The 15,326-nt window shown below is 33.1% G+C and overlaps 1 protein-coding gene across 1 annotated transcript in view; it reads left to right on the top strand.

The window, feature by feature from the left end:
- The window catches only part of LOC128985006 (uncharacterized), a 49,770-nt gene extending 43,732 nt beyond the window's left edge, over positions 1 to 6,038 (top strand). The window contains exons 4-5 of the mRNA XM_054404380.1: positions 2,210 to 5,227; positions 5,973 to 6,038. Coding sequence (XP_054260355.1) covers positions 2,297 to 5,227; positions 5,973 to 6,038 — 2,997 coding nt within the window. The 5' untranslated portion in view covers positions 2,210 to 2,296. The remainder of the gene's footprint in view (positions 1 to 2,209; positions 5,228 to 5,972) is intronic.
- The last annotated feature ends 9,288 nt before the right edge of the window (positions 6,039 to 15,326 follow it).

Below are 15,326 nucleotides of genomic sequence, written 5' to 3'. Positions count from 1 at the left end.
ATACCTTTATAATCAAACTCTAACTGTATTTATACGTACTGAGGAGTAACTTTGGAAGCAAAATAAAACTATTTGAATACACATAAAGTAGGCTTACTGTATTTATTATTTTGCAATAAGTTTGATAAAGTACATAAAAAAACATGTTAATGACAAAAAAAATAGTTTAAATACTGTACAAAACAATAATACAGTATATATCATCCATACACGGAACTACATTTACTGTGTACAATGTTTGTTTAAAGCAAACGTTAGTCAAACTCTTTATATGTACTGTAAAAACAATCTACTGTAACAACAGAAATACTGAATAGGTACAATACTGTACATACAAAAATTATTTAGACTGTAGAGAGTAATATTTAAAGGGAAAATTCTGGTGTGATTGAAATACTAAACAAAATGCATTGTAATGTAGTTATTTACTGAATCTACTTTGGCAAAACGGTCAAACTACACTGACTACATCAGTGCCTAGCCAAACAGACACGGGAAGCAAACACAGGAAGTTCGATTTTCACGTCTCGACAGGAATCAAGACACAACTGACTTGCACTGTTAAGGCAAAACTTCGAATAATTGAGGCACATTCATGCAAACTTCGACTTATAAAGGTAAACTTCGAGTTAGTGAGGCTCGATGACGGGAAAATTCGAGTTATAGAGCTTTTGAAGTGGTTCAAAAGTTGTTAAAATTCGACTTATTGAGGTTAAATATTTAGAAACTTCGACTTGTAAAGGTACTTTAAACATTATAATTAATGTGGATTTCAAGGGGATTAAAAAAAATCGAGATATTGAGGTTCGAGTAATTGAGGTTCTACTGTATACAAATAAATGTTAAAAACCTATGCACACGGTTAATTAAATGTTACTAAAATTACTGATTAATGATGAAATAACCGAATTATCATATTTACAAAACCATACTGAACAAGAAATCATTTGACAAATTCATTTACAGTAACTACTTAATTAGTTTCACAATGTTTGATTCCTGTGTTATTTATTTAAATTCCTGGGATAATTAAAGTACACTTTAATAGTACAGTATGTCCAATAAAAGAGATACTTAAATTGTGTTGTGTTCAGAAATACTTGGCCGCAGCCCAGTGCTATGTTGAAACTATTTTTTATAGACTGTCTGTATAGAATGATTCCTATCAAAATTACAAAACAGACTACATTTTACACAGTCAGCGAATTGACAAACCACCATCACTAAACAAAAAATGACACACATTTTGGTTGCAGTTTCCTGATACTGATATAAAGGCAATCATTTTTTAATTCTCATAATCTATCTCACAAATTGAGACATGTAGAAACTTCCCATATGAAAATTAATTAAGGCAAAAATAAGTTTACGTACTTCCCCGCCCCTTGCTACTCACTCAGACTTATTCTGGTGCTTCCCTGTCTGTTCAGGAAATTGAAAACTATGAGTCCGGATAAAAAAAAACCTTTTAGATCTTTGATAGCTTCTCGCGACTCACTAAAAACGCTCCTGCAACCCACCGTGGGGTCAAACCCATAGTTTGGAACCGCTGCCCTAAGCCAGTGGCGGATTACCCACTAGGCACGATACACAACCACCTAGGGGCAGACAGAAAAATTAAAAATAAAATTGTAAAATTAGTTTGAAAAAGCTTAAAAAACAAACAAATTTAAAGCCAGTATCCCCCTGATCTCCCGGTCGATCTTGCTACCACAGTTACAAGTCTGAAATGACGCCCATGGGGGTGGGGGTGGCCCAAGTTTACATGTGCTGAGGTCATAATACACCACTGCCCTAAGCCACTTTAGCAAATTTTCTACGTCTAAACACGTTGCATCTATTGTATGTAGTTAAGGAATTATGATAGGGGTTGACCCCTAATACACAAAAACGTAACCACAGAACAGAATGAATTAATCCATGTTTGGTGAGAGGTAAATTTTTTCTCTGTATATTTTTATCTACAATTACAGAACTGTATGTTACATAGGGGTGGCAGGTTAGCTGGAATAAATGAATGAAGTGAAGTGACCTTAATTTACAATGAAAATACAATAGCCCAACTATTTTCCATGGTTTTAGATTTTTTAAATTTTTATGAACAAGATTATTCATTTAATTACTCCTGTATGTTTATAGACTTGCTTACTCTGTTGATTTATCCTTGTGATGACCTTGAAAGTTTATGTTGCCAATATTTTTGTTCCAGATTGAATATGGAAATGCCATATCGGGGTGATGAACTCCAAACCCATCATTGGTATGTTTTTCCGTGATTAGTAAATGATATGCAAATATGAGTAAGAACATAAACTGGGGTAAAGACATTCACCCCAACTCTTCTTATAATTCAACCAAACATATAGCGGAGATTGGCTTAAACAGTGGCAAAAATTTATATATCTGCCTGATATGCAACAAATCTTTAGATGGAGATGAATCTATATTTTCTTCAAACCATGATCTTTGTTCAAGCCATAAAGAACATCTCAAAACCTTGTTTTACAAGTGTATACCTAGTAATGTTGATGTTAACAGAAATGAAAAATTTGCAAAGCTTATCACAAACTCCATGTTTGATATATCTATTTGTCTTTCTGATCAAACTAGCAGTCTCTTACACCGCTATGAGAACCACATTGTTTGTATGTTTTGTCAAGATATTGTCTGCTATTGCCAAGATGATACTGTGAAAGATGATATCATCAACCACCTCCAGAGTGACAGTCATATAAACAATGTCAAAAACAATGCAACATGGGTTTATCAGCTAGAGACCAGTTCAGGATTTTTAATGCTTCATAAGACTGTGACATTTTGCTCAATTTGTGATAAACTGTTATACGCTCAGGAAAATGATACCTTGCATAGTGCTGTAGACCATCTGTTAACTGAACATCAAACTGAGCTGAACAAAAGCGAATCAGATCCTTGCAGTATTATTGATGATTCTGATGAGTTTGAATCGTCACGACAGAATGATTCAGAAAGTAGTTCTAGTGTTTGTCCTATTTATGATTCATGGGAAGAAATACTACTTAATGAGGAAACATCTCAGGAATCATATTCAATACACAAAAAATCTAATAATGTTACCAAAAAAGAACACAGTTTTCAAAATGAACTTGAAGATCAGGACACAAGGATGGAACTTGCGAAGACTGGTTCCGAGTGTGCTTCTAACTTGGAGAAGATACCACACCGTGTGGTACAGTGTGCCAGAGAACATCTTGTAACGCTTGACAATGATGAATTTGAATTGGTTTGTCCTGAATGTAAAGAGACTGTGGAAATGTATAATGATGACCCTGAATTGTCAATGGACTTGCATTCTGAGAAACACAAAGATATTTCGGAAATCAACAATCTCTTCAACACAAATTTAGCTTTTTATAACAATTCTGAGTATCCCTGTCCATCATGTCAAGAAAACGTACATATATTCAATAAGAACATTCAGCTTTCATTAAGTCTTCATGTGTGTAATGGTGATAAACATTTGTCCAATCGTTGTGAAAATTTTATAAATTACAATGCATCAACTGTATTTGATCACTTGCCAGATTTTCTCCGAGTTCACCGTGGTTTCTTTCAACTAGACAGAACAAATTTTCGTTGTACATTGTGTAACTGCACATTTGACTTACCTAGTAGTTTGGATAAAGCTCGTGAAGATGTGTTGATGCACTTAACAGACCAGTACCACAACAAGCAGTTTCAATTGCTTTCTCAAGACCCATGGAATTTGTTGAGTAAAGATAATAAACTTGATAATGTATTGTTACTGGAGTCAGTTATAGAAGAAAACAAACAATATGTTGAAAAATGTGAACGGTACTATTTTTGTAAAGCTTGTAAATGTTGCTTTTTGACATTTGGGAATGATCAGGAAATGATGCAATTATTTGCAATGCATTGTTTATGCAAAAACCATAAGAAAAAGTTTAAAAGATATATTGAGGAAAGGAACTGGGAAGATAAGAAATATGAACAAGAAAATAATGATACAGGAAACAATGAGTCGTATGAACACACTTCACCAGCAACACAGACAAATAATGATAAAGATTTCTTCAAAAGATTTTATAACCTTCCGGCGTACCAATTAAACTCACTGTTTTTAGTTTTAGAGGGAAACTCAGTGCGTTGCAAACTTTGTAAAATATCCATTTCCTGTTCGCAAATAAATCAAGTAAGAAAACACTGTTACTCAGAATCTCACAGCATGATTTTAGTTCAAAGTGCATCAAACTATATAGCAAGACATGAAAATAAACACTTTGTAAATACTTCAGATCCTCGCAATAGTAAGTTTATAAACGCTGTGAAGAAACTTTCAATATCAAACTACAGAATCAATGATCACACTGTAACACCACATTTGTTGTTCATAGACAATGATGGCAATAACTTTGTGTGCCTTATCTGTAACACAAGAATAGCATTTTCTGTTGACTGTTCATATTTGCTGAAACATTTTACCACTAAAGGACACAAACTCAAAATATTCAATTTGTCCTTAGATGTTGCTGAAATAGGCTTAAAACTAAATGAGCTTGATAGTCATGTTTCTAGTAACAATTTTTGTGTTAAAGAAAATGATTTTTTTGGAAAACCAAATGAAACTGATAACATTGATGACGTGTCAAGATTGTTTGAAAAGCTGCCAAGTGAACATAGCATTTACAAAGATTTTATAAAAAAAGATGGCAGAAATCTGACTTGTCTTCTCTGTGGTTGTTCATTACTGTCCAGGCAAACATTTGAAGAAGATTTAAAACGCTTACAGGATCATTTTTCAAACAGTTTACATAGAGAACAGTATAAACTATATACAGCTGGACCCATTTCTAATGACAAGAGTGTGAATCAAGATCCGTGGGAAAAGTTTAATGACTGTAGTAATGTTGAATTACTTGCAGAAAGAAGATGCATCCTAAATAGTAATTCACAGCATCTTAAAAAGGAAAACTGCTATTTCATGTGCTGTATATGTGATGAATATTTTGTGTTTTTTGATGAGGAAGATATGAAAAATACTTTTGCTAGTCATTGTTTAACAACAGCACACTCAAGAAAACTAAAAAAGAAACAAAATAAATCAAAAAAGAATAACTGTATAAGATTAAGTGAAAGCAAAACGCTGCAACTAAATGCTCAGTCCATTGCAAATCACCCAGAAGATTGTCACATTAGCAAGGATCTTGAACCAATCTCTGGAAGTTGGGTGAGAAAGTCTTTAATGACAACAATGAATAGGTATTATCTGTTTAAAAAAGATGACCTCTTTTATTGTGGTATTTGCCAAGAAGTATTAGCAATTAATGTGCAACAATTAAAAAATCATTGCTATTCAGCTGTTCATAACGTAAATTTGACCACATTAGCTATTGCATTTTCTGAAGGGCTCAATGAAAAAAACACCTGGCAAAATACAAATTCATCACAAGTAAAGATTTTAAATGTGATGAAAATGTTGGCTAAAAGGTCATACAAAAACAGTAACTTTGGAGTAGGAAATTTGTTCTTTTTGAAGGACAAAAACAATAAATTGTTCTGTTGTCTTTGTAATAAAAGAGTTCCAATTTCTACTAGTGGGTGTTATGTAATAGACCATTTTATAAAAAAAGAGCATTCAATGAATGTTTTGAAGTTATGCTGCATTTATAGTTCTCCACTTCAGTGTGAAACCTTATCAAGTGAAAAGGTAAGAAACATTGTACCAGCTTATGATTCAAACTTGGCTATTTCAAGCGAAGATTTGGGCAGTCAGATTCTGAATAATGAAGAAATCAGTTCACAGACTATCGATTCACACCCATGTCAAAACCCAGAAATAAAAATATCGGGGTTTGAAGATGAAATTGAAGGACAATGTGGACGCCAAAGCACATTAGAATTTGTAAACAGCAATCTCAAGGCACATAGAACCTCTGTTTTGAACACAAGCTCAGATTTACTTTTGAATGAAGACGTTATGTTATCTAAGAGATCAGCACATGAGGATATGGAAGAAAAATCGTGTGGACAGTGTTTGAGTGAAGCTGGCCTGGATTCTGTTCCATCTGAGGATGAAGTAACACATTTGATAATTGATAAAGCTTTTGATGTCAAAACAAATTTAACTACTATGAATGTCATCAATGCAGATGCTTCTCCTAAAAGGGACAATGATGATGAAGACTATTATTACTGCCCGCATTGCAAAAGTATTAAAACCAGTAGGCCTATTGGTGATGGCACCAAAGGTCCATGTGAAAAACAAGTGTTTGACGTAGCTCACAATGTTTATCCATGTGACAACCATTTCATGGAAAATATTTATGATTGCCTACCATCTTATCTCCAGAGATGTAAGGAAATAGTTTCTTTACAAAGCAGTACTCTCTATTGTAGTATGTGTCAGATGTTCATTGAAATTAATAGAAAAAATGCATTTGAATCTGCTGTTCAGCTGTATTTTCATTTATCGTTAAGATTCCATCATGATTGTGTGAAATCGTACTCTAGGAAAATAAATCTAAAACCACCCCAAAACTTTGCTGAAAAAAATGCCACTATGTATTCTGGGCCATTATCTTCACCTTGTCAAGCATTGACTTATGAGCAAAACAATCATATATCTGAGTATGCAATTGGGGAGGATGAATATATTGAAGATAACATTCAAGTTTCAAGCAATGACATGTCTCCTGCAACTAATTCAATGCCTTCATTTATGTGTTGTGATACCTGGGTTACTGGAGAGAAACCCACCAGTCACAGTTTTACGCAAAATAACAATCCTACTGATCAAGAAGAATCCACAGCTGACAAGTCAAATGCCTGTAGAGACATGAATCACAATGAAGATTTGTCTGAAGAAGCTATCACGCCCAAAGATTTCTTGGTTTTAAGTGACCCAATCATGAAAGGTTCTAAATCGAAAATCGTGTCAGGGAATTTAGCAGTTCATGAAGAATTCTTGTCTAACAATAAAAATAGCGTTACTTGTGAACTATGCTCTCTTACTCTACTGCCAGAGAATGTTCTTGATCATTTAACGAGCTACACCCACAAGCGCATGTTTTTAGCTCGTCTCAAAAGAGTTCTCGGAGGCAATTTAAGCATTGAAATTAAATGTTTGATGTTTATAAGTAATCAACTGTTTTGCCAATCCTGCAGTTGCTACATTTACCCTTGGGATACCTTTGATACTATCTGTCAAGGAGTAGTCAGTCATCTGAAGACTCATGAGTCATGTTGTGAAAGCTTCCCTGTATCAAACCCAAGTGATCAACACACTGTGGACTCACAAAAAAACAAAGATACCTTGAATGATGTTGTACCCAGTCAGACTGTTACAAATCAGTTATCTACTTCAAAAAACAATTCAAATAATGGGGCTGAACAAACAAGCTTTGCTACTGGACAATGGCAACTGTCTTCAGTGAGTGATAATATTTTTGAAAGATTGGCTAGCGTAGTAAACAATCTTGAAGAAAACAAGGAATTCATCATTTTGCGGGGCTCTAATTACCATTGCAATCTGTGTAACAAAGGTATTACATTTTCTCCCAATGATCAAACTCTGGCAAAGAACTTCAAGAGTCATATATTCTCCAACCCTCATAGGCTTAATTTCAATGCAGCTAAAAAGAAAAAAGCTGTTAACACAGCCAACTCATCTCAACAAATGACTAGTAGTTTACAAAAAGATTTGCACGAGTTAAATGCTGAGAAACACATATTGTCTCTGAAATGTGAACAACATAGTGTCAATGAAGAAACAAAAATCTCTTCCCCATCAAGTTCTTCTTCGCAAAGATCCTCAATCATAGAAGAACTTGTACAGCGATTGAAAGGTCCAATCGTTTTGAAAATACACGAAAATCAAGAGTTTTTCAGTGTGTGTGGCACTAACTACCATTGCAATTTGTGTAACAAAGGTATATCATATTCTCCCAATGATCAAATTCAGGCATACAACTTCAATTATCATATTAAGTCTAGCACTCATAAGTTCAATTTAAACGTATTTAAAAAGCAAAGAAGGTGTTAAGTCATCCAAGATTAAACAAATGACTAATAGTTTACAAAAGGATTTGTATGTGTTGAATGCTAAGAAACAAAGATATTGTCTCTGTATTTCAAACAACATCTCAACAAACAAGAAACAAGATCTCTTAACCATCAAGTACCTCTTCAAAAAAACCCTTAATCCTAGAACTTCTGCAACGATTGAAAGGTCCAGTAGTTTGGAAAATACATGAAAATCATAAAAGGAAAAAAGGTGTTAAGGCATCCGACACTCAACACATGACATGCTATGAAGAATTAACGGTCTTCAGAATGCAAACAGCATAGCATCACAAAGGAAACAAGAATCTTTTCCACACATCAAGCTCAAGAAGAAATCCTCAATCATAAATGAACTTTTACAATGTTTGAAAGGTAGGCTACTGTCGTTAAATAATATGTTAAAACTGAATTGAATACCTTCACCTAAATACCTTCAATTAAATAAATCACCTTCGCTTATACCTTCACTGTCCTGGGCTGCAACTGCCATTACAATTTATGTAACAAAGGTATTTCATATCTATCCAATAATAATGCTCGGGTATACCACTTAAACACTCAAATTTCAGAATATAAGTACACATCAAAATTATTATAAAATCTCATATTTTAAAAAGCATATAAATGTAAACAAGTTGAGTTGCCATTTGAAATCAGCGCTCACACAAGGAGGAAATTTTTAAATGATTTAAATTTAAAGGATTGAGGAGAAAATATTTCTGTGAAATCAAACTAAATATGTTTTGAAACAATATCTTTGACACTTTATTTGTCTTATTTCAAACAATGTCCTTAATATTTGAATACGTCAAGTACTTGTGAAACCTTAAAGGAAATATTTTTCTAGATGTTTCCACCTAAATATATATTAGTATTCATTAATTAAAACAAGGTAACACCAGGGGTAGTAGGCTCATCTACATGTTTATATGATAATTATAATTGTTTAATTGTTAAAGAAACTGTACCACTGTGTCTCTTTATTGTAAGATAATTTAACAATTTAGGTGTAAAATGAAGTTCAAGTATGTTTTGTCGTAAAAAAATTTTGCAAGATGCTAATGTCTATCATTTTCACATTTAATGTCATACCAATCAAAAAATAGAACTTAGAAATAGACCTTCCATCAGTTCCATCCCCATGTAAAAATTCTCACCAGTGCTTAAATCATAATGGACTTGGTTGTACTGCACCACTGACAGAGTGCTCTTATGTAAATTACTGATTCCTTTTAATAGTTTTAAACTTTAAAGCAACACTGACTGGACTTATTTTGAGCTATGGCATCTTTGTATGTCATATCAACTAACTCAATAACAAAAGCTAAAGCATAACATAGTACTTACTTTTGCACACTCACTGTGTGGCTCATTGAAATAAGTTTATTTTTGGCTACAACTGGTTAATATATATAGGAAATGTCTACTTCAGCAACCAAAAAATCATTGGAAGAGGAGGACTATTTAAAGTAATTTAAGTTAAAAATACAGTTTTAATCAGGTGAGAACAATATAGACAATTGATTGTTTCATTAGATTTTTTACCTAAGTGTCTTATTTAAGGGTTAGAAAAATGTTGTCGAACACACAGCAAAATGGAGGCCTTTTAGGTTACATATAGGTGGATCTTATAAAATGGAAAAATATAAACCATCTTGAAAGGAAACGTATGAGACTATGCTGTTTCTTCTGTTACTAAAAATTAATGTGTATTCATTTTGGTAAATATTTATGTAAGTGTCAGTGCCTAAAGTATTATCCACTTATGTTTTCCAACTGTTTGCACTCAGTTCAATATTTATCATAATTTTAAAAACCATATAAGCTAGGTTCTAATTGGCATTTTGAGGATATTATTTAAATTTAATTTGGGAATATTGTGAAATTGTCTTTTGGTTGTTGATAAAGTTAATATAGCTGTACATTTTTGTTTATAAACTAGTAATGTTTTGTTTTTGTTTTTAGAATAATAATTTTGTGTTAAGGTTAATATTCAAATTATCTTAGTGTTGACTGACTTATTTGCTAAAAGAGAGTAAAGTTGGTACAGTAAGTTGTACTGATAACACAGTACATTTGGAGTGAGTTTGTACTGTTGTAAATTTGAAGTATTGGTGTAGGCCTATTCCACAGATGAAAAAAAACCAATGCTTGGCCTATTCAGTGTTAAAACTTTAATTAATACTTAATTAAGGGTAAATGTATAGAGTTTCCTGTAAAGGTATTAAGTACTTATTTAAAGTAACATATTAAAATGTTCCCTATCACAAGACTGGAATAAACTAAGTACAAAATATGCTAAGCTTCCTTAAGTAAGGTAGTAGCCAGATTGTTTGTTATGTTATTTCATACTTTTCAATAAAAATACTTATTTATTATCTCTTGGTTTTGTTTCAGACCCCCTTTTTACAACACAATTTTCCGTAAATGACAACCTAATTGAAATGTAAACTTTGTCATAGTAAATTAAATTTACATACATAGAACTTGTGATGCCAATCCGAGTAAAATTGTCTTGCTTTAACATTTTCCTGTTTAATTGCTGTAAAGCTTTCATTAAAAAGATGGAAATATACACTTTTGATTAAAACATTAGTTTCAACAGGTTTTTTTATTGTGTGGAGCTTAGTCTCCACAACCATTCAAATGTCCAGCCTAGTTATGACCAGATCACCAAAGTATGCATCAAAGTATGCCACAATTGATGTTTTAGCCAAGATGTTTAAGTTCTAAAAGTTTAATCTTTTAAACAGTAATCAAGAATCTATTGTCTTTTAAGAACAGCTGGCCCCTTATATTTATAACCACAGATAGTCATCTATACTAGAGAACCCGTGCGGCTCAATGAGCCGCATAGTATGAAACATAAATCCGAGGAAAACGTTATGCTTAAATTCGAGTAATTCTAGTTACATCTTAGAGATGTTTAAAAACTTGTTAGAAACTAATTTTAAATATCTCTATTTGCGTCTTAAAAGGTTCACCTACATTATTTCTGCTCTCAGTTTTATCTGATAACTTCTAATGAATGTTAAACGATCTGCTTTAATTCGAGTTAACATGATGCAACAAAGTTTTTCCAGCATTGAGAATTGAAGAAAACTGTTGCCTTACTGATAGCCTGTGTTAAGTAATTTAAGTTTGGGTCATTTTATTTCTTTGATTTGGGACTTCCCTCTAATCAAACGAATTTTCTCCGTAGAGAATCCTGAAAAGTTGGGTGATATCAACCATTTCATGAGCTTTTTTACCCACAAACTCTGGGTTACCAACTGGACAGCCATAATCTGCTTTGAATAGGCTAAAGCAGCAACACTATTGAAAGTTAGTCTCTCAGTCACTGTATGCATATGCCCCGCATCAGAGCGTTCTCACGTTGTTCAGCGGTTGAAAGTATGGATTCATATGTCGAAATAGGTTGGATAACTCTTGTATCTATAAAACTTGGATATCAATTTTTATTTTCTCTTTTTGAACTGCGTATATTATTTGCCTCTCCTGAATCATAAAAATAAACTTGGCCGTAACTAATCGATACTTAAATACATAAACACTAATTCCTTCACTTATGTTTGGTCTAATATGCCACTAAAACTTTCAATAGCAAATGAGTTTTTGAAACTTCTTATTTTTGACTTGAAATGTCTGGATTGTGTTGGTGAATTCAGTCCAAAAACTTTGTATAAGTTTGTCCGAGATGCGGGCTACATAACCTAGAAGTAAACAATCCATTTGGGTTTTTCTCAATTTAAGTAGACCGAGTAATACAAAGGTTTACAATAAAAACATAAGGTCCGCAAAGATTTGGTATAATCTTACTACTTGAACTTATGATAGTCAAGGCATTATTATAGTTTCTACTAAATGTTTTGAAATTTCTCGATGTCAGTGTCAGAAGTAAACATTTCTTGCATGCATTCATTTGATCTGTGATTAGGCAAGTTTACTTTACCACCGTGAAAACACCATGTGCTTCGTATATTTTTTCACTTCCAAAGTAGGTTGCATAGCATAACTGTCAAATATTTTTCATCCCACCAAGTGAATTTGTATCTGGATGGGTATCTGTCAGACCAGGCCTCTCTTTTTCTACTCTCCTCATACGCATAGGAGGTCTTATTTTAATCGTCTACTCCTCCCGTTTTCAATGTTTTCTTCTTTGAACTTGAGGCATTTTCTGTTCTTCCAACAAAACTGATTAACTGTTTAACTTGGTCTTAACCTATTGAATATTACAAACATTAATATTTACTCCCAAAAAGCTAATGAGTTTCTTTTTATAAACAGCTGTTTTTGTTTTTAAATTTGTTCTGTGTATTTCTTATGGGGAAAACCCGACCATTGAGAGGGTATCACGCCCTTAAGAGTAGGAATTTAAAAATTGTAAAACCTTATTGCAAAACTACATATTGAGACGAATCTTTTGACGTCTTAAACGTTGAAATTGGTCCACAAATAAGGGAGTTGCGTTAACAAAAAACGGCTTCACGTATTATATATATAGATATAAGGCCCAAAGTACCCATGAACTTTTAAGAAAACTACAAGTCACACCCCCATAAACCATTAAAGTAAATGATAAAAATCAATAGTTGTATGAATTAAAAGTTATATTAAAAACAATGTAAAAACTGAACTGTTTACAAATCAAAAATTAATAATAATAAAACCAACATATGTTAAATATTTAGTTAAAACAACTGCCTTTTAATATGGTGGTAAAGACCATAAGGAAGAGTAGACACTACACCATATACTTAATAAAATGTTCGTCATGACGAGAAACCTTGCACAAAACTATCCATTATTTCATAAACTGCCCTTTAAGGTCGTAATTCCTTTCTAAAGGGAACTTTCCATATACCTAATGTTAAAAATACCTCAGCTGTACTTATTTGTTTGTATTACTGTACTGTGTTTTGTTTATTTCAGCTTAACTTAACCAATTAATAATTTTATTAATGCTTATGAAGTCAAACGGGGTGAAGCCCGTGGGTAACAGCTAGTATTCATAACCATTATTCATATTTATGTACAAAGGAATAGAATAATAATAGAATAGAAATAAATAGAATAGAATAATATTTAATCTATATATATAAAGCTCAAATACCACTGACCCATTCATTCACTCACTCACTCATCACGAAATCTCAGAAACCATAAGACCTAGGAACCTGAAAATTGGCAGGCATCTTCCTTTTGGGTAGTAGACGCTCATTAAGAAAGGATTTTTTTACCCTCCGACCTCTGGGCTCCGCCCCAGTGGCTCTGGGGTTTCCTATGTTAACCTTATGAGTACTCATATTTAAATGGAATAAATGAATCTTAACAGCTGTTTCAATTAAACAAGTTGGTTCTGTTCTATGATGTTCAACAGCATTAAAGTTACAAGGATTACCAACAGGGTGCAGCACTATTATTTCTTTTACATTTATGACAACAGCTAATTTGCAACCAAAAGGTGAGTGAGTGTAGCGAACGAGCTAACCTGAAGGCAAGTGAGCGCAGCGAACAAGCTCCAACCTAAAGGTGAGTGAGCGTAGCGAACAAGCTCTAACCTAAAGGTGAGTGAGCGTAGTGAACGAACTTCAACCAGGACGTGATTGAGCCATGCGAACGAGATCATCTTGAAAATTAAGAAGTTAAACGAAGCAAAGCCCCCGGGTTACAGCTAGTAGTGTCATAGAATAGTGTCAATGATTACTAGTAAAAGTACTAACTTCTAAATTAATATTGATGAAATGAGGGAATAAAATACATAAAATACTTTATTAATAATTGATGTAAAAATGAAAGATATTAAAACATTAACACTTCAAACTGTGAACATATTAGAACAACATAATAATATAATCAAGCACCTGATATTAAAAGACACATTAAAAAGATATTTGATTATATAGCATTAAGCAAAGCAATACTATATAAAATCCTCAACATTCCCCCTTAATCAAACATCTTTTTTTATTAAATCTGAGTCTTTAAGTCCCAAGTCCGTCACGAAGTTATTAAATTTTTCACGTGACAAAGATTTGGTTAAAATATCAGCCGTCATGCTTTCAGTTGGCATATACTTGATTTCAATTAACTTCTTTTGTACAGCTTCTCTTATGAAGTGATGTCTAACATCAATGTGCTTTTTGCGATTATGAGCTTGAGTGTTTTGAATAAACTTCTGAGCACTTTGATTGTCATTATACAGTACAACAGTGTAGAGCTTGTCACTTATCTCACTTAAGAAGTTTTTCATAAAACACACCTCTTTAGTTACATCACTCATTGCTAAATATTCTGCTTCAGTACTGGATAAAGCAACAGTACGTTGTTTCCTTGATTCCCAAGAAACTGCACATCCTCCAGCTTTCAAGACAAAACTAGTTGTCGATCTTCTATCAATAGTGTTGCCAGCCCAATCTGCGTCAACATAGTTACTTTGTGAAAGTGATATGGTTCTCTCTTTACGATTTCGAATCACTTTCATACCTAGACAGTTGGTAACAGGTCGTAGAACTTTAGTTTCAAAAGTTTTTTGAAAAGGTGTTATTAAATTTCGTTTTTCCACTTGATCATTAGTGAAAATAAAAAAAATCATCCACATACAAAGCTAGAATCGTTAAACCACTTGTCTGTTTCTTAATGTAAACACACTGTTCACATTTAGATTGTTTGTAGTTTAACTTCGTCAAAAATTCATGAACAGTTTTATTCCAAGATCTACTTGCCTGTTTCAGTCCATAAATACTCTTTTTTAAGAGACAAACTTTATTTTTGCCCTTTTCAAAACCAGTAGGTTGTTCCATGTAGATAGTTTCTTCTAAAGAACCATTCAAAAATGCTGTAGTTATATCAATATGATCAATATCCATGTCAAGTTCATTTCCAATGGAAAACAATAATCTAATCGTTGAATACCGCACAACAGGTGAGAAAGTCTCTGTAAAATCAAATCAACACCAAATTCTTGGCTAAAACCTTTAGCAACAAGGCATGCTTTGAACTTCTCAAGATCACCATCAGCATTTTTCTTAACTTTATAAACCCACTTGCATTTAACCACATTTTCAGTCTTAGGACGATCAACCAACTCCCAAACATTGTTTTTAATCAGAGAATTATGCTCTTCATTCATGGCATTCATCCATTCTTCTTTGAAATTACTTTTAATTGCCTCATTGAAAGTTTGCGGTTCATCAAAAACATCGACAGCTTGATATGAAACAAAGTCATTCATCCATAATGGTTTTCTGCGATCACGTTCAGGT

The sequence above is a fragment of the Macrosteles quadrilineatus genome, unplaced genomic scaffold, assembly GCF_028750875.1.
Source record: "Macrosteles quadrilineatus isolate MER2022 unplaced genomic scaffold, UCM_ALF_1.0 Scaffold_2__2_contigs__length_208266976, whole genome shotgun sequence".
Lineage (NCBI taxonomy): Eukaryota > Metazoa > Arthropoda > Insecta > Hemiptera > Cicadellidae > Macrosteles > Macrosteles quadrilineatus.
This window is presented reverse-complemented; position numbering and strand designations above follow the sequence as displayed.